Below are 22039 nucleotides of genomic sequence, written 5' to 3'. Positions count from 1 at the left end.
ATAATCAAACCATGGCCTCAGCACAGATCTCATATCCCTACCAGTAGTCTGAAACCCACCTTTTCTTTCAAGACCCCTGCTAAGGTTTGTTTTGCCATTGCTTCTTTAACCAAGACATATTTGAATAATGACAACTACCCATGGCTCAGTCCTCAGCACTCATCTCCCAGCAGAGCTGCCCTGGTGCTGCAGTTCCAGAGGTTCTGGGCTCCACCTCCATGGTCTGAGCTCTGTGCCTCTGGGCTGCTCCTTCTGGGAGATGAACATTGCACAGCCAGTGTCGATGCTTCCCCCTGGGACTGCCTCGCTCCCCAAAATTCCTTTTCTTCACTTAATTCATCTCCCATACAGGTCCCACTGCACTTTCTTTTTGCCTGTTTATAACGGTACTGTAGGAATATCCGTGGAATAAAAAGCTTACCCTACTGATTTGCAGTCCCAAGGGGAATTTACATTAGACGTGAAGTTGTTATTATTTACTGAAAAGTGGTGTTCTCTTCTTTTCTTTATTATTATGATTCTATTCCTATGATACTATGATGTTTCATGTAAATTTTCATGTGCTGGCATGCCTACAAGTTAATAGTGTAATAGAATGCTCAGCTCTCAACATTAGAGTGTTTTTAAGGTGAATTGCATCACATATGCCATCTCTTTGCAGAAAGAATATGGGGTTTGGCAAAACTACCTGCTGAGCAACATAATGAGATTTTTGTACAAAGTACAAGTTATTGATTATTATTGTATTTTATTTTTCTATGATTTCCTAAGAGGCATTATCAGGTCTTACAGATGGGGTAAGCCTGTTTATTAAGATCTTTATTAGCAAATAAAAGTTACAGTACTGGTGGTTATTCTTGAGTTAATGGTGTTTGTTTGGCCTTAAGTTACTAATATAATGATCCACAGTGAAGCCATACATGATCGTGCAAAAAAATCCCAGCTGCTTAACACAGGGTGGTGTACTAATAAAGATGGACTGGCAATACTCTCCAACACCTGAGATGCTTTGAGGTGGTGTTGTTTTCTTCAGCTAAAAAATGCTCTTCTGTGCTTACCACTGAGCATTTATGCTCAAAAAGCACACACGGTTCACAGCATCAGGGAAAAAAAACCGTGCACATTAAAAGCTGCAAACAGCCGTGCTCTCTCCTTCTTGGGAAACGCTGTGAATCTGAATTTTAAATGGCTTTTAATGTGCTATTAAGATTCTGCAGTACCGTTCACCCTCCTCATGGTGATTCACTGAGCCATGCAACTCCTCTAGTATTTGTCAAAGCTTTCACTGACAAAAGCAGTTTTAAAACTGATCATATTATGTAAATAATGCCAGGGCAACGCATGACAATTCACAGAGAAGTGAATGCCATATACAATAACCAGACCCCACCTCAAAAAGCTTAAAGTTATAATGAGCTTTTCATTGCATAAAATCACATGCAAGCAATGCAAGACTGAACAGAAGTAGCTGTAAAGTAATAGGAAATGAGTGTCAGATGACCACAGTCCATTACATCCCCTTTATTTAACATGGGAAGAGCTTTCTCACTGAGGACTGTCAGGTTTAACGCAGTGCACATAATGAAGAATGAATATTTCATTTTACTTCTGGTTACAGAAATGCCTTTGCCGTTCTGTGTTCTCCACTGAATTCGGAACGACTCCTCAGACAGGGGCTGATTTCAAACAGAAACACCCTCCTCTACCATATATACCTCACAACTTGATTAGAGTCTAGGAAGTGCTTAATTACAAAGTTTCACTGTGGGATTAATGCTACCCGCCTGTTCCTTCAGTGGTTCATAATGCCACTTCAAGGGAATCTCATCTTTTATTCGGAACCTTCCTGATACAGAAAATACAGCAGACATTGAACCAATATGACGGGATGCTATGAATAAAATAAAATAAAATAAAATAAATTTTTTAAAAAATCCTAAGTGTATTTTCAGCCCCTGTGCCTGGCCTGGCCAGGCTGCCTTCCCCCAAGCTCTGCTGCTGCCACTGCCCCAGTGACGCCTGCATTTGGGATTTTCCACTCCGCCAAAGCGCCCGCTTCGGAACGGGCGGTGCTGTCAACACCTCGGGTGGCCGTTCTGACTCAGGGGTTTCCTTCTGTGTGCATCGCAATCCTCACGAGGATTTATCCAGACACTCTTGAGAGAGGCAGCGCTTGCAAACAAGCGATTCCCGAGGCGCTGGACGCGGAGAATGAAGGGGACGCCCCCCAACCCCGCCCCGGCCCCCTCAGCCCCACAGCCCCGGGGGCGTGGCCTCGGGAGAGCCCCACCCCAACGCCCTCCCCCATTGGCCGGAAGAGGCGGAGCGGGTGGAGCGGCGGCACGCGATTGGTGGGGTGGGGAGAGGGCGGGGCTTCAGTTTCCTCGGCAACGGCGGTGGCGGCGCGCGGGCCCGGCGGGCGCCTCCCGGGCCCAGGTCGGTGCTGCGGCCGCGGGGACGCGGGGCCGCGCCCGGGGAGAGGGGCCCGGGGCGAGGGGCCCGGGGCGAGGGGCCCGGGGCCGGCCTGCCCTGGGGACCCTGTACCGGCTTTCCCGGGGACCCTCTGGGAGAGGAGACCCTGCCGTGGCCTGTAAGAAGGGACCCGCGGCAGCGACCGAGGCCCTGGGGTGCGGACGGGAGGGAGAGAAGGCCGGCCCTGGGAGCTGCGATCCGCCGCACTCAGGCCTGGTCCCGAATTGGATCCTTGCACCCCGTGTGCCAGAGGGCGAGCCACGCACAGAGCCCAGGTATTTGATTTATTTCTGCTTCTGCGCAGAAAGGGGAGCTGGGCGGCAAATCCACCCAGCCACTACTAAAGCTTTTCACTGTTTATACATTTTAGCAAGCAAAGGCATTAATGTTCATGGGCTGCAACTCTTATCAGTTGGTATCCTGCCTTCTGTTGGCTAATGACTCTCTTGCTTCCCATGCTAATTAGCCCACATGCTCAGTCTTTCCCTTCTTTTGGATCTTAGACCATTGAAATATATCCAGCCCTAAACCTAAACAAGGCAGTTCTACCGAAAAAAATTATTTGTCTTTCTAACACGTGGACATCACTTAGAGCTTGTTTGTTGGCTGCTCTCTATTTCACGGATTCAATCTCCTGCGTTGTTGATTAGGTTTGAAAATAGACAAAGATCAGACATGAAAGAACATCCTTTCTTAAGAAAAAAGCTTAGAGTTTGCCGTTAAGCTCCTGGACCAGACTCTGGCTTAAATAATTTTCTGAGATGTCTGATGTATGCTGTATGTCACTGTAGGCAAAATATCAGCTGGCAAAAAAGAGGGGAATGAAGCACCTGTGTTAGCTGTAGCTGCTGTAACTCTTCACAGCTGAGAAAAACTTGAAAATAGGGGCAGGGCAAGAAGTCAAGGGTGCATTTCTTTCCCACTGTGTTCTTAAATAATGACTGTGCCAACTGGTAGGACATTTTCTGGGAAAACATGGCTCTAGTTAAAATGTTGCTAGAAACTGTTGTGTATTTAGGGTTTTGGATTTAAAAGTGAAGCCCTAGAAGTATTTTTAAGGGCTTGTATTTCCTCCTGTTTCATTTTAGTAGTGCCTGCATTGTATTTTTTTGGCCCTCTAGAATGTATTTTTGACCCTCTATATTTTGATCATGTAGAACAGATAGATGAAGCTCTTGATTGGATAAGAAGGTAATGTGTCTTGAAGCAGGGTTTTGTCAGGTTAATTTGATAATAAACAGCTTTAATCTGCTCTCCGAGTTGTATATATGGATTAGAAAAGGAGTGGGGCATAAAACAAAGGGAGTTAGAATGACAGACTTGCTATAACTACCAGGTTTTTTAACCTGGTAATAATTCTGTGTAGCTGTAATGTAGATCATGACCAGTCCTGAATCAAAATGCACCCTAGAAAGCTCTATGTATTTAGAAAGATCTGTATTTTAAAAGGAAAATTGAGTGATTACTTTTGTGACTTTATTAAATGCAAAGTTTTGAAATTACAGAATGATGGTTAACTGCTTTTTAGTAATCAGTTAGTGAAGAAGTGTGATCAAAGATTTGTTATTGATGGGGTTTTTTTACCTTTTCCCCCTCCTGCTATGACTTCCTCAGCTTGCAGCCTGAGTTATCCAGTGCTGTGTGTTTTTAATTTATTAAGAAAAAACCAGCCTTCACCACTCCAGAAATCCTCTGACATAAATTAAATACTTTATTATTCAAGGCATCTCAAAGGTTTCAGTTGTCTGATTGCTGAAATTATTTCCAGTGGAATTCATTGAGGGCAGACAAGGGTTATCCTCTTTGCAGAGTGCATTTAGCCAGGTATTGCAGGGCAACACGTGATGTAATCTCCTTTGAATGTGCCACTGCCAGGTAAATTCAGCCAGAGTCTGGGCAGCAGCAGAGGTTTGGCATCTCCCTGACGTGTGGGTGAATCTTTTGGTGTCTGTTAGATCTATTTTAATCAATTTCTATTTGTGGTGAACGAAGCGTTCCTAATTTACACATGTCAATATTGGCAAAATATTGGCAAATTAAGAGTTTGAATTGAATGAACAGAGAGTGCTTTATTTAATGCAGGGTTCAGTAAGTTATGTAGCCGGTGCTGAAGAAGGGAAATACTGTTTTGTTGTCTGAATGGTGTACTGCTGACAATTTGAGGTAAAGATAATGACCCTCCTTTTGCTTTTGCTCACTTTGGTGGCAGCTCTGGTGCTGCTGCATTGTGCCCCTGAGCAGTTTGGGCTGCTCAGGATTTCTGCCCAGTGAATCCAGGGCATTGTGTGATACAGACAGGGCTATAAACAGCCAGGCTGCTTTGGTATCCTGGCTGTAATCAGCTTACCCTCCATGTGCTTATGTGCAGGGCCAGGCCCTGGGGCCGCGTTTGTGCAGGGTCCTGCTCACACCAGCGCTCCCAGGTGTGCGGCTGCTCGGCCCCATGCCCACCCTGCGTGCCGGCGCTGCCCTGCATGTAGCACTTTTCCAACAGCTCTGATTCCCTGAACAGCACGTGGTCCCTGTGACTTCCAGCCACAGCCATGGGATTGTTTGACAAGCTGGCAGGATGGCTTGGCCTGAAGAAAAAGGAGGTTCACGTCTTGTGCCTTGGCTTGGACAACAGCGGCAAAACAACCATCATCAATAAACTCAAACCTTCAAATGTAAGTAGCCTGCGTGGTTCGCTGCTGGGGCTTTGTTTGAGCTGGGTTTGCATGCTGTTACAAAGGATGTGCCCATGGAAAAGATTTGAAGAGCTTGTGATTTAGCACAGTGGAACAAGTATATTTTAAGATTTTCCAGCTGACTAAAACTAAGGGTAAGCATTCACACGCACATTATTTTCCAGAAAAACCCCACTGTTAACGTGGCACACTTTTGTTAAGATCACCCAACAAGGAAGGGTTTATGATGGCTGAAATCAGGATCTGCAAGAGTCACTTAAATCACTTAAATAATTGTCACAGGATTACAGTTACAAGTGATGTTGAACATTTAGGATTAATACAGTTGTACAACAACCTATCATGTTTATTTTAATCTCTTCCTGAAAAATAGTAAGTGCATAAGAGATAACAAAATAAGAAATAAAAAGAAGATGTACATTTAAGGGTGACCTCACTATTTTTAAAGCAGAATAAGTTTCAAAATAAGTACCATTAATACTTGCAGTTCATTCATCCAGTGAAAAGTCTTTGAGGCCACTAGGAGTGCCTAATATTCTGAAAGTAGGATCCTTGTTTCTAGGTATGTTTATGGAGTAGAAATAGACTAATTTTGATAGGCATGTTCAAAGCCAAAGGTTGTGCATCTTGGTTATGTGCATCTGGGAAACTGCTTTTTGCTGTTTATATCAGGACACAGCTTTTTTTATTATTATTATTATTATGAATTTTCATTCAATTTTACCTGTCCACTGGACATTGTTTAAAAAGTGTGACATAGTGAAGAGTGTGCTACTCTTCCATTCCTGGCAATTATTCTTCCACTGAAAATTGAGTAGATTTATAAACAAAGACTATAAACTCCTTGCTATCTGCTGCCAGTTGTTTGGGAGAAAGGCTACAATGTGTACCAGGCAAACTGTACTTTATGTAATTACTGAGACCTTTTTTGTTGAGGGTTTTTATGTCATGCCTTAAGCAGTAAAGGATTCCTAACTACAGTTGAACTCAAACTTGAAGATTTATCACAATAATGGCCATTAGAGAAGCTCTCAGTGGAATTACAGGACTAGAATAAATAGAATTTGTTTGTAATGAGAATTTATAGGAGGATAACTTTGTATCCAACTTTTGCAAGTCCTACCCTAGCAAGACATGCCAAATAGTCTAGCGTGCAACAAATACCTTTAGATCAAAGTTAATAAAACTGTTTATTTTTAGTAAATTCAGTGGACAGGTGATTTTGAGCTCTGGGTCAACTCAGTCTTCTTAAGAACTTCTGCTTTGCCCAGGAGCAATATATTAGGGCCTGATAAATCCAAATGTGTTTCCATCTGTCTGCAGTTGTTTCTGCTGGACCTGCCTATGGATGGTGCTTGGAATAAGGGGCTCAAGGAGTCAGGGCAAGGATTGCATGTCACTTTCTCAGACAGCTCTGTAATCTATGGGATGTGACCTTTCTTGCTGCTCAATATCCATGCTTCTTAGAGGAGCTGTTCTTTTCCACCAACTCAGCTGATAGGTTCCTTGACCAGCTCAGTAGTAAATCAGTTATCAGACAGATCTCTTAATAATGCTTTTGTGTTCTGGCAGTTCCAGGAGTGTTTACTCTATTCCCCAAAAATACAAAGCCCTTGATTCTGAATTACTTTACTTTTCTGGGAACTTTTTTAATATTGCACAGTTTGGGGCAAAAATAGATCTGTAATGTATTCATATTTTAAATATATTTCAGTATTTACATTTTCTAGTTTGATTGTAAAATGTGTGCTTTCTTTCCTTCAAAGGCTCAAACTCAGGACATCGTTCCAACAATAGGATTCAGTATAGAGAAATTCAAGACTTCAAGGTACTACTTTCTTTCTTCATTAGCAGTAATGATTATTACACCATAGCTGGACTTAATTATCTCTTTCAGTGGGTTTGTAACTGAGTATCATGTGTAGTGGTGTAATGACATGACATTGCAGTTTGTTGAAATGTAGTACCCAGAAGACCTAATCATGAGCCAGGACTGAGTGTGTTAGAATATAATGTGTGTTTTGTGTTGCTATAAAACTATTAAAACATTTTTTAAAGTTTTTTAGTTTTTTTGCAGTAGCCTGTATAAACATCTGATCCCTGTCTGTTGGGAGTTTGAGAATAGGGCACTGTTACAGACTGGAGGAGAAACAGCTGCTGAGGTGGCAGCCTAAATTCCACTCTCAATCTGGTAACCTAAATTAAGCACTCTCACTGGAGGTACTCTGAACAGATTGCAGTGTAATCTCATTAAATGCAAAAGGATGGCTACAGCATTAGCAATGTAAAGGTGGCAGGAGCAAAGGCCAGGAAACAGAGTAATAAGTCATTAGTTGAATGAAGACCAAGGTTTAGATTATCTAAAGAATGTCGTGACACGAGGCTATTTCAAGGAGGCAGCATCATTTTGTTATTTTGTGGCCTTCACTGGATCTTTTAATGTGTGCAGTTAGTCTTCAAACCAAGCAGTATGGCCTCAGTGGGTGGGGGATCTGCAAGAAAATTGTTTATTCCTTGAGCTGATATGTAAGACTGAGAGGTTTCATGTTTCTCTAAGAGGTTCCACAACTGAGCTCACTGAGCTCTGTCCCAATAAAGAACATCAGACAAGTTTGGGATTTCCTGTGTGAGAATGTAAATTAATTTATATTGCTTTTCTTTATTCTGATCCTGTAGTAGGAGAGATGATGACTGTAAATACACCACATAGAATGTTTAAAAAAAACCAAAACAACCTCTAAAAATCCACCTCAAACCCTACAGACTGACAAACCCACAACTCTGTCTGGACGTGGAGTGGGAAGGATGTCTGGAGAGCTTCCTTTTCCTAACCTCCTTGTTTTGGTGGCCTCCACTTGGGGAGCTATTTAGGGCTACCCAAAAAAGGAGAGCCTAGTTCTGAATTCGATGTTGCCTCTGTAAACATTTCAAGAGCAGATGAGAACTTTTTGTAGTGTTCAGTAAGTTGCCTTGCTGTATGTAGCGTTTGGGTGAAACCTCACAGTGGCAAAGACTGCTCTTTGTAGCTTGGTCATCTGAACTCATCCATTTTTACCAAAATGTACTCAGTTTTTTTTTCCCTAAAGGTGGAATTTATTTTTTTACGCCTTTTATTTTGCCCACATTTATACCTGTCTAGGGACAGAATTTAAGACATGGACTTCAAGTCATGGTTCATATGAATTTCACTTACTCATAAACAGTATTTGATACCAGCGTGATAGAGAGAGACACTAAATGGGAGCTTGTTTTGCATTTGCTATAACTTTAAATAATTGGTTTAGTTCTTTTATTCAGATAATAAACACATTTCCCATTGTGAAATATTTTTATAATAAGGCTGCAAAACAGAGTAGGATCATTTGAAGGCAGATAGTGCAACCAGAGTTCGTTTGGGAATTTTTCCCAGTTGATTTGGACTCAAACTGATCTGCTTTTTTTTTTTTTTTTTGGACAGGGTAGCATAGAAAATGGATGTGGTTTGGGTTTTGTTCTTTATTCCTGGGCCTCATGCACTTCTTTTCTTTGCAGTTTGTCTTTCACAGTGTTTGATATGTCAGGTCAAGGGAAATACAGAGACCTCTGGGAACACTACTACAAGTAAGCCTATAATTTATTTTAAAGCATTGCTGTTCATATGTTGCGTAGGTTATTTAAACAGAGGTATGATAATATCTAGTGGTTAGAAATGATTCAGAGAAGGCTTATACCTGGTGTTTGACAGAAGGTTTACTCTGGATAAATAAAACTTTCTATTCTAACAAATGAAAATTTTTATCTGGTGTTACTCCGTGCTTTCGGGGACAACTTTGCAGAAGATACTAGAGATGAGATTTAAATGTTGAAACCTGAAAACCAGTCCTGTAAGAAAGCCCAAGATGAGTTAGGTTCTCAGCTTTTCAGTTCTTCTGTAGGTCAACTACTTAAAACCTGCAAGATATTGGCTGCTGGCTGAGATTTTTAGAGGTGAGGGGAATGAGCCTCAGAGGATAAGGCACGTGTAACTAAGAACCTGAATGAACATTCCTAATGTCATTTATTCAACAGGATATTCTCTGTATTTTATAGCACTCTGGTATTGCCTTTTGGTAATAGATGGACACCATTCTCTGGTTTTGGAGCTTTTAGTGAATTTGTATTGTTTATATTATTTATTATTTCTTATATATATATTTAGTTAATCTTTATTCGCATTGTCTCATTGCTATTCTGTAATGCCTGATCCTGATCTAGATAACATGAACAATACTAAACCATGCAGAAATAGCTTGGAGAAGTAGAAGGGATAAATTCTGAAGATTATAATATTGATTAAATATTAATATCAGTTGTGGTAGAGCTTAAATTGTTTTTTAATTGAGGATTAATGCTTCCTCTCCTTCCTGTGCAAATTGTGTTAGCATTGAAAACATTTGGCCAGGCAATCTTCATTGTTCAAGAGTGTTAGATTTGCATTTCAGTAACTGATGCCCTCAGGCTGCTCTCAAAATGCTAGCAGAGTGCTTCATAAGCAAATAATTTTTGTGATTGCTGTATTTAATGCAGTAACTTATCCCTTGTGGGGCATAAATGGCTTTTTCATCTTAACAATAACTCCCTAACAGTAAGGGAGTGTTTTAGGTTATGCTGACAGTGAAATATGCACTTGTATCCTCCTCTGGTCCTGAACAAGTGCAGTAGGCACGTATTTAAGATTAACATCTAAGAATAATATAAAAACAATAATTTCTGTTAATTAAATAAAAATATCATTAAAAATAATTATATGCTGTTCAGTTTATAAAGTTCAAGTCTGGACTTTTCTTCTATTTAGCTTGAAAGTATCTTCTACTTCATTCTCTAAGTACATTTATCTTAAATAATCCCAAAGTCATGTTGTGTCCCTATCCCTGATACTTCTTTGTGAAGTTATTTTTTTGGAGGTAAATACATGCCAGTACTCTTCATTCCTCTGGTAAAATACTCTGTGCTCGTGAAAATTGCTTAGGCATTTCCTGCTAATATGCAAAAGCTTTATTTACTAAAGGCTCTTTACGCCAAAAAAGAATGGGCCTTCTTATACAATCTTGGGCTGCTCAGGTTATTTCTGGTTTTCAGCAGGTATAGATCTGTTTCTTATCAAAATACAAAGATAGATGGTGCTGGAGGGTAAAGAATGTATTCATAATGGTGTCTCAGAGAAACGTAAAATGAAGGAGAAGTGATTACATTAAAATGTAAATATATTTCTGTGGGTGTTTACAACAGGTGAATTATGAATTGGTGAGATTTTATTTGGTTTTCAAAACAAGTTTCAATAAATGGAACATCAAGTCAAAATATCAGTAACATCCTGAAATAATGAGTTGAGTAGCTGCATTTATGTTGTGTCTGTGGTCACACTACCAGCAAAATGTCCAAATTATTTGAAATAGTTGAAAGTTTTTACCTGTTATTTGAAGATCCTGTTTATGCAGATTATGTAAAGGTTAAAATAAGCTGCATATGCCTAGCTAGTGGACACAGGTTTTGTCTAAAAAGGTATTTGACCTTTCTCTAAATAAATTTAGTACAGGAAATACAGAATTTCTGTAAAGATCTGTCTTTATGGGGTTTTTTCCTGCCTGACCACAATGTCAAAATAGCAGTTGGTTACATTTTAAAGTTCATTTTTCAGTCTGGGTAGTAAAACCAGGCTTTTCTAGAAGATATGTGGAGACTGAACCTTGTAGGAGCAGGTAACAGCCTCATGTCTAAAAAAAAATGCATGTTACTGAAAGATTAAATTTCAGAAATAAGACAGGATTCAAATGTTAATGGTAAATAACAATGACAAAAATTAGAGGAAAAATCAAGTTTGTTTGGACTTTTTTCTTGGTGTTTCTTCTGAAGCCTTTTCTTATTCACAGAATATTCATTTCTTTGAGAACGTATAATTTGCCTCTTTGCTCTTTTTATGTTATGCAGAGAAGGCCAAGCCATTATTTTTGTCATTGATAGCAGTGACAAATTAAGAATGGTTGTGGCCAAAGAAGAACTTGACACCCTTCTGAATCATCCAGGTGAGGAGGCTTTTTTCCCATTTTGTGTCCATATTTGTTATGTTGCCTTAAGAAAATCCCTTATCTGACGCATTCTGAGTACTTTGCAAGCATTTTAACCTTACATGAATATTAGCACAATAATCTTCCAAAACATGTGGGTTCTTTTTTACCTATTCACATTTGGAAATTGGTCACAATTCAGCTTTCTACACTGAGTTCAGTTGGTCTCTTATTAATCAACATAGATCAAAAGTTACATTGTTTTGAGAAAGAACAGACTTCGAGTTGGAAGCTGCCCAGGCTTCTTGTGATAACCAGCAGAGACAAAACTGTGTCTCCCTGTCTGTTTTTTTCCATGAGGACAGTTAATTCCTTTAATGTAACATTTAACTTTCTTTTGTCATCTTCATTATAATTTTTTATGCTTTATCCAGAAATACAAAGGGATAATTACACCAGTCAGTTTCAATTCCCTATGGAAGAGGATATGAGAGGATTTGTGATCAGGGTCTTATTTTTCTGGGTTTGGTTTTTTTTTTTTTACGTGAGACTGCACCTTAATTAAGTTCTGTTATCAGTCAATTCTTTGCCCTTCCATGTATCCAACTTACTGGGATGTGTCTGTAAGCAATATACAATTTTGACTTTCAACACTTCTGATAATTGCTCTGCCTAACCAGAATATTAAACTACATCTAGGAAGTTTAAAAGTGAAATAATCCTGTGATTCATTAATTATTTATTGAAATGATACAGCCTTAACTTGTGGGATTTCCATGCTGAAAGTAAGAAAGGAAAAGCTGACTTGTATTTCTAAGAAAAACAAAGTGTGATAGGCACAAATATATTCCCATGACTTTATTTTCCATGATTACTGTATACAATAATTCAGTAACAAAGATGCTGGAGCAGACTGGACCTTATTTTCATGCTCTAATTTCTCGTTCAAGGGTATGGGCTACTTCAAATGCAGACACTGAAAAGACGGTGTTACAAAAGTCACAGGGAGGATGAGGTGAGCCAAGGGCTGCAGGTGGATTACACAGAGGCCAGGGCACTTTGTACCAAGTCAGGAATTAACTGCAGCAGTACAACCCAATTCTCTTAGTAAAGTGGAACCATGCAGGGCCAAGGGTGAGAGGTAAAGCTGCTGGAAAAAGCTGCTGGTTTGACAGAGGACAGAATAACAAAAATGTTTAGACAGAGTAGAAGCAACCTTAGGTAGGGCTTTTCATTTAGGCATTAAGAAGTCACTAATGCTGACCTAGCAGCTCAGTGCTGTTCAGTTGTTCATGAGTTTGTGTCTTCAAGTTCAAAAGACCAGGCTCTGGTCACTGAGTGCAGTCCTGAGAGCCAGGAGACAGCAGTTGTGGGTTTCTGCCTTGGTGTGGCTTAGCTCCAACAAGCAACAGTGTCACTGATTTATCAGTTTTGATATGTCAAAGAGCTTTAAAAGTTCTTCTAGGATAATGTTCAATAAAAGTAGCTGTTGGGTGAATCAATATACAACAGGTTTGCTATATCAGTACTTTTATTTGTATTAGTGTTCTGTCTTTCTTGCTGCATACCCTACTTCCTCCCAATCTATGCTTCTGTCAGTGTCATCCTCTTGGAGTGGTTTAAATGTATGTATTTACCTAAGTTTTAAATGGAATTGAATCAATTCCTGTCTCTGAAAATCTTAGCAATCCTACAGTAAAACATTTCCCTGTCTTTTTGCCAAGCTTTGCCTGAGGGAAAGGGAAGGAATGTGTCCTGTGAAGCATTAATGGGGTTAGAAGTTGTACTACCTGGGACTCTTTTGTGAATCAGAGCTATAAATTATTTTTACTTACATTAATGGACAATGCACTCTTGAAATAACAGTTTATTGATAACTGTATCATATTTTGGTTTTTTACTCAAATTTCATTCTTCAGCACTTTGAAAGATGGTAGCTGTAGGTTACCTGGATTAGATGATGACTCTTGGGTCACTTCACCTCCAGCACATGCTTCTAAACTAAACTGAAATTCTTGTAACCTTGAAATTCTTTGTATAAAATTGCACATCACACATCTAGTGTCTGGAATATTTTTTAATATGTTAATTTATAACCACTTGCAGCTAGAAAAATTTTGCTTTCCATTAATAACTGTGAAAATTGTGGCAGGAAATATAAATTTCTGTGACCATTACTTTATTTAGCGAATATCTTTGGGTGTGCATTATGAGTCTGGGTGGGTAGGTTGTGCCCCTTTCTAATTGTTTAGGAAAACACTGGAAACTCCTTGATTAACTTGGCTGTTTGCATATGCGATGTCAGCTAATTTATATGGTTTTAATTTACCCATAACCTGCAACCTGTGGCTACCGGGGTTCATTTAATTGTACTGTAAATTACTGTAAAAATTTCAGTCAGGAGACTCCATAGCTGTTCAACTATGGAATCAAAACAGAGATTTAATTATGCTGTGCTTGTATTTTGAGGCCTTTGACTTGTGTTTATGGATATCAGAGGACAAAAGAGCTCCAGGAAGGGTAAATAGTTTGTGAAAATTGTCAGTGTTTTGATCAGCACTTACTATCTCTGAATGAATATGAGGAGGTAGTGTTATCTCCACTGATTCTGTGGAAAGGTTTAGTAGGAAGGTGGAAAAGAACATAATTAGGAAAGTTCAAACCATTTCAGCACTGACAGTTTGTTGGGATTTCTGGGGGTTTTATCATCCTCCTGCCTATCAGCGGGGTAGATGGCTTATGTTTTACATTTTAATATAAATCCTTACCTAGTTTCCTGTGTGACATAACCTTTTCTTTTTACTATTTTAAAAAGAGCCTGTGTAGCAATTTTCATTGAGGTGGTAGTGTGTAACTTCTTTTCCTATCAAGCACTGATGGATAGACTAAAACCTAGATTGTGTCTAATCCTGGATATCATTCTTTGTATAAATAATATGAAAAACTTTTGAGAGTTAGTGTTGGTGCTGGTAATTTTTGTGGCAGTATTACATCTGTAACTTTGAAGAGAATATGTTTTGTTTCCTTTCAATCATCCATATAGTCTTTTGGAGTAATCTGTGAGGTTTAAACTTGTCTTTGTGTAAGTATCCCAGAAATTGCCAGAGTACTTTGTTTGGTCTGTAGTTCTCACTGCTAGCTGAAAGAGCTTCTGGAGAAGAAGTCCTTCTAGGGAAGGGAGAATAAAGGATGTCCACATGTGCATTTTTTCTAGTTTTATGAATTCTGTGAAGTAATGGATGCTTTCCAGGACGCTAAAGGATAATTCAGACTACCTTTCTCAGCTGTGATGTTATGAATGAACACAAATTATTTTTTCCATCCATTTTATACATCCAATCCTCACTAAGCAGAGATGTGCAGTGTTTTTAGGCAGTGGTTTAATCTCTTGTTCCTCAGCTTCACCAGCAATTCCTATCTCCAGCTTGAAGTGTGGGTATAAGGTAGGGGGAGAGGGGGTGGAAGATTCCAAAGCCTGCAAGGAAGTTTGTGAGCATTTTGAAAGCATGCAGCAGAGGCCAGGTGACCCAGCAGTGTGTGCATCTTGGTAGGATACAACCTTCAGAGAATTGCAGCTACAGGTGAGCAAAATACCTTGCTGTGTTGTTTGTACCTTCTTACATGCAGAGATTAATGAGTGCTGCCTCATGGCCTGAGAATTCTGTGTCTGCTCATGCCTAGACATTAAGCACCGCCGGCTGCCTATTCTCTTCTTTGCTAACAAGATGGACCTCAGGGATGCAGTGTCATCTGTGAAAGTGTCTCAGCTGCTGTCCTTAGAAAACATCAAAGACAAGCCCTGGCATATCTGGTAAAGGTGTCTTTTTCTATCCTTTTGTTGGTATTACTTTGTGCGTTCCTATTTTAGCCCTGTCGTGCCATTCACTGTTGTATAAAATAAATGGAGTAGATAAAAGACAGATTCTACATGTGAAACACTAAGTTTAAAACAGTAATGTTAAAATACTTATGGTGAAACTTACTTTAAATGTATAATGCATTCCTTTAGCCTGTGTCTTTAGAGTTTTCACAACAGAATTGTTAGCCAAGTAATGGAGTGGAGGATTTCCAGTGAAATCAGAAAGCAGGGTTGCTATGAGAAGAACAGTTGACATTATATTTTGCTGGGAAATTGAGTAGAATTGTTATTGAAGTGCTCCTGCTAGATTACCTTGCAGGTTTGAGAATATCAAAAATAAAACCTTTGGAGTTTTTTTCCACTCGTCAGATGCTTCAGTAAACTGTTGTTGAAAGGCCATTTAGTAAACTGTTCTCTTCTGTATTCAGAGAGACACTGTACTCTTTCTAGCAAGTCACGTTTGAGGGGATTTTTAGTTGTAGGAGCTAGTCTTTTGTTCCTGAAGGATGTAAGCTTTACTTAGTGCTGGTGTTCACAACTCTCCTTCTATAGGAAGTGCTTTATGGAAGTTAGTTTTTTTGTCCTATTAAAGTCCTCAGCTGTTTGAAATAAAAGTGAAATCAGCCACTAAATGCTGCTGAAAGCTACAATTTTCATTTTAGGCCCTTTCATGTTAAACTTGATTACCTGGACATTGTTTTTGTCCAGAAATCACACTAATGAATTCCCAAGCTTCTTGGAAGATCGTTTTATAGTGAACTGCAGTTACAGTCCAGATTCAGTGCTGTGCTGGTTTTCATGAATTGAAGAATGGAGAGCATTTAAACAGTTATCCCCCAGTGATTCAGAAGGTGGATTTACACTGCTGTCAGTGTAGCAGAATAGTTTTATACATTAGCAGACACTCCTGGGGTTGCTGTTACAATGAAGTGTGTACACACACATAATTCCTCCTTCTGGTACTCCAGCATTCTCACTGTGTGGAGAACATTTGGGCCTGAACATATTAAAAGTCTTATCCAGCCTAAATGATTCCATGATTCATGGCTGCTGTTGGAGGGAGTAAACATCTTTCACAGCATTGTCTCAGGAGGGAGGTGCTGCAGAACAATGTGTCTGCCTCGTGTGGGAGCTCTCCCAGACCCCCTCATTCTAGGAATGATTCCTTGTGCCTTGAAAATGGAATTAAAAGAGATCACATCATGAAATGGTGTTTCCCTGTGGGGAAGGTACCCTATATTATTTGAGGAGCAGTCTTCTCCATAGGAAGAAAACTTAAGGAAACTACCTGATGCTACTTTGCAATTATGTAAATTACAAGTTTGGTGATGACTCAACTAAAACTGGTATTTTTACAATGTTTCTGAAATTTGATTTGTTTCTTTCAGTGCCAGTGATGCTCTTAAAGGAGAAGGATTACAAGAAGGTGTGGATTGGCTCCAAGGTATATCATATGTAATTCTCTTGCTGTATTTTAATTCTGTTTAACACTTTCATTTTGTAAGGTTTTTTCTTTATTATTTCCTTTGTTTTCTTTCTGTCTGTTTCTGCTGTCAGATCAAATTACACAGTGAGTACTAAAGCTCTATCTCATATTTGCCTTTCATTTACCTCCTTAATGTACACAAAACATCATGTGGCCTTCCCTGACCAGAGTATGTATTATGAAATACTAATGCACACTCTTGCAAACAGTGTAGCACTTTCATTTAAACAATACCAGCTCCCACACTTCAACTTCTTATTGTGGTAGTTCAGTTTCTTCTTTAATTTATTTTTAATGTCCTGTCCCTGTTTTACATAACTTAATGTTATGTATCAAGAAATGGTGAAAGAAAATAAGCCAAGTACACAGACGAGTACACTGGTTTTAATTATACACCTTCAGCTCTTTAATCCAGAGCCAAAAGAAGAACTTCTTACACCATAACGATTATAGGACATGTAGACACTCATAACTGCATGGAAAATATCAAATCCAGCTTGGATGATGTCTGACATCCAGCATCTTTAATTACAAACTTGATACAGATGATGTGTAGTTACAAACTTGATACAGATGTTGTGTAATTACAAACTTGGTCCAGATGTTGTGTGTTGGTAAGGCTCTGGTCTCTCCTGTCCTCCTGCTCAGTGTTTAGATTAGTGAACTGTGGCATAGTTTTGGCAGGCTGGTCCCAGTTTTAGCTCCCTGGCTGGTGTTGCTTGTGCTGTGGAGCGCTTGTGGGTGCTGCGGGCTCGGCTGGCTGCAGCACCCGCCTGTGCTGTGCCCTGGTGGCCGCCGGGTGTCAGCGCTGGCCCGGGGACAGAGCCCCTTCCACAAGGGTGACAGCCAGCCCTGGCCCGGCTTAACCCATCCCCACTGCTCGGGGGACACCAGGCCGTCCTTTCCACTTAGACTCGTCCTGCTGGCTAGAAAAAGGTGGTTTGTTTTACCCAGTTACTGTAGAGTACAAAAACATTTGGTGATGTTTTCAGAGGGAGGGCTGCTCGCCAAAAATAGTCTTTGGAAAGAGATTTACTGCCCTACAGAAGAGCAGTGATGTATCCTCCACCAGCTAAAATAATTCTGGGGTGGGGAACCAGGATTTTGGTATTGAGTGTCCTCCTCTCCTGCATCCTATCATCATAGAGGCAGATTCTAAATGATAATTTTTCCTAATTTCAGGCACAGTTCTGGCTTAGTAATGTTTTCTTGCTATGTTCAGTCTCCACTTCTCTTGGAAGAACCTTTAGAGTTTCAGTCCAAATTTTGGGTTTTTACATAGCTTCATGCAACTTAAAAGGATCTCAAATGCTTGTGTAAATATTTTCTGACAAAATATTTAAGTTATATATGTAGATTTTTTTTTTAAGCACAGCAAGCAGATGCTTCTGCTGTCACTCACATAGCTCTTACAGCTATTCATTTCTTGTGGAGTGTTAAACTTCTTAATTTTCAGAGCTGAAAATCCTCATGAAGGGGCTCTATCTGAAAATTTCCTTTAAGTCCCTGGTTCAGTGAACCCAAAAGCTGAAGACGGGTTGAGTTTAAATGGTACTGTAAACCTAAGCACATGTAGTTTGGCAATCATATGTTTAAAGGCTGAATACTTTGATATTTCAAGGACAAATTTTTATTCTTGAGTCTCCTCATTCCTAGAGCACCAGATGCAAATATTTGGAACAAATCTGTAGTTATGGTAGTCCCTAAATCACAGCCTGGGGATGCCATAAAATTCAGAGGAGGAAATGACACCTGGTGAATGAGTACTCAGTTCTTGTCAGCAGCCAAGCTTTTCTTAGTTACCCCTTCCAGACCCATTTCACAGTTGGGGTGGCAGGAGCAGAAAGTTTTGTGGATTTTTCTCCCTAGCGAAGGCTGAGTTTGCTATTTCCCTATTTTGTAATGGGGTTGCTTTTGCAACAGCACATCCTCCACAGGGTAAAACAAACCTGTCTCACAGCATTCCCCCTTAGTGGGAGAGATTGTGCTGATTTCCACATTCTGTAGTGCGATGCTGGGTGTTTTTGGTACCCAAGAAAACCTTTGAAGTGAGTTGAGAAGTGGCAATCAGGCAGCAATATGGAGAAGTGTGGCTACAGACTGCAGTGTTTTCATGTGAGTTATTGGAAACCAAACTTTAAATCTTTTGCTGTTGGGCGGTTCATGTTCAGTTAGGTGGAAGCCAAAATGCCTACAAGGAATTGAAATGCATACTTCATAAAACAAACTCCCAGGTCTTATGGTCATCAAAGTGATCTTATAAGCCTGAAGATAAAAATTGTAGTAGATGTGAAGAGTCTCCCTGTTAAATATGCAAGATTTGGGGGAAACAACTTGGCTATAAAGGAATTTCAGAAGTGGATGAGAGAGCAAGTTGAAAACAAATGCTGTGTTGTCTCCCATTCTTGCAACTACACCAAAATATCTAGATCTATTTATTCTTTCAAAAAGCAAAATGCAGCAAGAATTCATCTTGTGCTAAGACTAGATGTTTCTTTTTATTAACAGGTCAGATGCAAGCAATGAAGACATGAGAGATAAATAAAGAATCTGTGGGGTTGTTTTACACCTTTTGTCAGTAGGTGAAGAACAAGTTCCTTGGAAAGGAAGAATGATTTGAAGAAGATGAACAGTTCAGCTAAAATATCCTGTATTGACTTGTTTCAGTTTAGTATCTCTTCCAGGAAAAGTGAATGTAGACAACCTAGCACCTCAGGTATGCACATTGATGAATTAAATTGAATCTTGTAGACTGGAGAGCGTATACAAAAAAAAATATTTGTGTTAACAATAAACATCTGCATTCATTTGAGGTTTAGGTGATAATTAGCCATCAGTAAATGCCCCTCTGTTTTTTGGGGGGATGTGTTTTGAGCAAATGGGAATATTTATTTTCCAGAGAAACAATAATCAGCACTTCCTGAAATCCATCTACATAAGATACCTACTGATTTTAGATGCCCAGTTTTAGGCATTACTGCCATTTTTTTATATTAAAGTTTGATGTTGGGTTTTTATTATCCATCTCTAATATACTTCTATAAGAGTATTTTGATTAAAGATATAAGGATTCAAGTGTTCAGTATATTTGTTATAGATGATTGCAGATGTTTTTAAGAAATTGCTTTTAACTAAATGTTACTAATTGTTTTTTGTGATTATACCATGGTTATATTTGCACTCCCATCAATAAAACTACAAATATATGACATGCCCTGATTGGGTTTTTTAACTTCAATATGCTCATTAATGGTCTTTACATCCTAGAGATTTCTGGTTTTCTATTAATTTCATTTGGAATTTGTTTATCCATATTCATGTGGATATCGCACTGTATATGTAATAAAATGGTATCTCTGTTGCCAAGGGGTTTTTTTATTAATTGCATATATTTTTTACACTGCCTAATCCACTAGACTTCTCTTTCAGATACTTGAGGAGCATATGAATCACAGGATGGGTCAGACTGGAAGGGACCACAGTGGGCTCATCTGGCCCAACCTCCCTGCTCAGGCAGGACCATCCCAGAGCACATGGCACAGGATTGCATCCAGGTGGTTCTGGAATATCCCCAGTGAGGGGGACTCCACAGCCTCTCTGGACAATCTGTTCCAATGCATGGTCACTGCACAGGAAAGTTCTTCTTATGTCCAGGTGGATTTTCCTGTGTATCAGTTTCTTGCAAGTTGTTTGAAAACACAGTTAAGGGACAGCTCACTGGTTTACTAGATCATTATTATGAAATGTCTTACATATATATATCTTGTGTATAAAGACTGTTTTACTTCCAAAAATAAATGTAATAAACATTCTGGCTCCAAAGTGTACCATATGTAAAAAATTAAGAACTTTATTTTTGTTCTGCCACTTCAGGAAAGAGCAGACTGACCCTGGCAGTGCTGAAGACTCCATTTAACTCAGTGATTTTCCCTGATCCCTGTGGGACATGTAACATGCAGCTCTTGCAAAAGCTTCCCCCCACACCCATTAGCATATGAGACACATAAATGTTCTGTCAGCGTGGCTTCTAGGCCTCACCTCATAGAGGAGTATTTGGAGCAAAGGGAACTGAAATGGGAGAACTGTTATGTACTCTCAGTTGTTAAATAGTTAAATTTAACTCCCCTGCTTTGCCAAAATAAAATCTCACTGTAAGAAATCTTTCTTACAGGATACTGTGGTCTTACAGTTCAGTTAATCATGGAAGTATTTTCATGTCCCTTTCTGTGACACTGTTGGCCTTTTGTCAACTTTGAATCCAAGTGTCTATACAAAAATCAAATACAAAGGAGGAACAGTAATATATCATCCTGATAAATTTTCCTCTGAATTGTGGGCAGATAATTTTGGGTTTACTTTGCTTTGGATAATGTAGTAATTAAAATAATGGGTTGGAAGGGAACTTAAAGATCATTGAGTTCCAGCCCCTCCCTTGCTTGGACAAGGGACACCTTCCACCAGACCAGGTTGCTCAGAGCTCCATCCAGCCTGGCCTTGAACAATTCCAGGGGTGGGAACACTGCAAATTCCTTGGGCAATCACTGCCAGTGCCTCACCACACTCTCCATAAAGAATTTCTTCTCAATATCTAATCTAAAACGATTCTCTTGAAAGTAATACTTGTAAAACTGTTTTGCTGTGTGTATTTTGTAATTATTGTGGATCGCTTATATGTCTTATTCAAGTGAAACATGTAGTTTTAAGTTAACAGTTTCTTTTCTACCCAAGAAAATTTAAGTTCTTACATAGAATCCATCTGCATTTCTGACTTCCTTGAATGGTATGGATCTTGATGGTTTTCTGATTATTTTTGTTTGTTTATTTCAAATTACATAAACTGCTATGTTTATGTTGTGGATTGCCTTTACTGTCATGGGAAGCTGTTAGAACTTACTGCTTTGTTCTTCCATCTGCAAATCCAATGGAAACACTCTAATTTTTTTTTTTTTTGCTCTCTAATTTGGTTAGTAAGTGCTTTTTGCAAACAGCAGTTAGGTTTGTACTTTTTTTTATTGTTCTCTTCTTGATTTTTTGGTGTTTGATTTTGTTCTGCAGTGAACAGTTCTGTTCCTCCCTAAGGGGCCACTGGTCTGAATGAAAACCTGTTGAAAGGAATGGAAATAGGAGCAGTTCTATTAGAAAAATGCTGGATTTTTATTTCCCCCTCCTTATTACTGCTTCAGCCATTAGTTATGTCTTACTTTTAGAACATTTGTGATCAATCTGAGCATAAAACCTCCTGAGGGCGTCTCTGCATGTTTACCTCTCCTTCCCACCTTGGTGTACAGGCATAAGTCACTAACATCCACAGGTGCTGGAGCCCTGAGTTGCTCTAAAAATGTTGAATTTGGTGCAAGGATCATATATTGCACAAAATCCTCATGTATCTGTGCAAAAAGGCTGCTTTGGAGTTGGTTTTTGTGGCTGTCAGACTTCCATGCCATTCTCCCATAACATTTAGGATGTTAAAGTACTGAATGAGGTCCCTCTGGGTGCTCCAAGACAGTTTGCA

General features: G+C 39.4%; 1 protein-coding gene across 3 annotated transcripts; it reads left to right on the top strand.

The window, feature by feature from the left end:
- The first annotated feature begins 2376 nt into the window (after positions 1 to 2376).
- ARL6 (ADP ribosylation factor like GTPase 6) lies at positions 2377 to 21288 on the top strand. Of its 3 annotated transcripts, none has more exons than XM_030959124.1 (8): positions 2377 to 2436; positions 4985 to 5138; positions 6926 to 6987; positions 8691 to 8759; positions 11106 to 11200; positions 14864 to 14993; positions 16430 to 16485; positions 19036 to 21288. In XM_030959124.1, exons 2-8 carry the CDS (start codon positions 5016 to 5018, stop codon positions 19059 to 19061), a joined length of 561 nt encoding a protein of 186 aa, XP_030814984.1. In that variant the 5' UTR covers positions 2377 to 2436; positions 4985 to 5015; the 3' UTR covers positions 19062 to 21288. The 3 variants fall into 3 exon arrangements, with proteins under 3 accessions (XP_030814984.1, XP_030814975.1, XP_030814992.1); XM_030959115.1 differs by lacking the exon at positions 2377 to 2436 and adding an exon at positions 2492 to 2747; XM_030959132.1 differs by lacking the exon at positions 2377 to 2436 and adding an exon at positions 2492 to 2747 and having other exon boundaries at positions 4967 to 5138.
- Positions 21289 to 22039: the final 751 nt, after the last annotated feature.

The sequence above is a fragment of the Camarhynchus parvulus genome, chromosome 1 (assembly GCF_901933205.1).
Source record: "Camarhynchus parvulus chromosome 1, STF_HiC, whole genome shotgun sequence".
Classification (NCBI taxonomy): Eukaryota; Metazoa; Chordata; class Aves; order Passeriformes; family Thraupidae; genus Camarhynchus; species Camarhynchus parvulus.
This window is presented reverse-complemented; position numbering and strand designations above follow the sequence as displayed.

Excerpts from the sequence above, each read along its gene's own strand:
- ARL6 (XM_030959124.1), top strand. The coding sequence starts at position 5,016 with ATGGGATTGTTTGACAAGCTGGCAGGATGGCTTGGCCTGAAGAAAAAG. Across the intron at positions 8,760-11,105 it reads CTCTGGGAACACTACTACAA|AGAAGGCCAAGCCATTATTT; the intron begins GTAAGCCTATAA and ends TATGTTATGCAG. Across the intron at positions 11,201-14,863 it reads CACCCTTCTGAATCATCCAG|ACATTAAGCACCGCCGGCTG; the intron begins GTGAGGAGGCTT and ends GCTCATGCCTAG.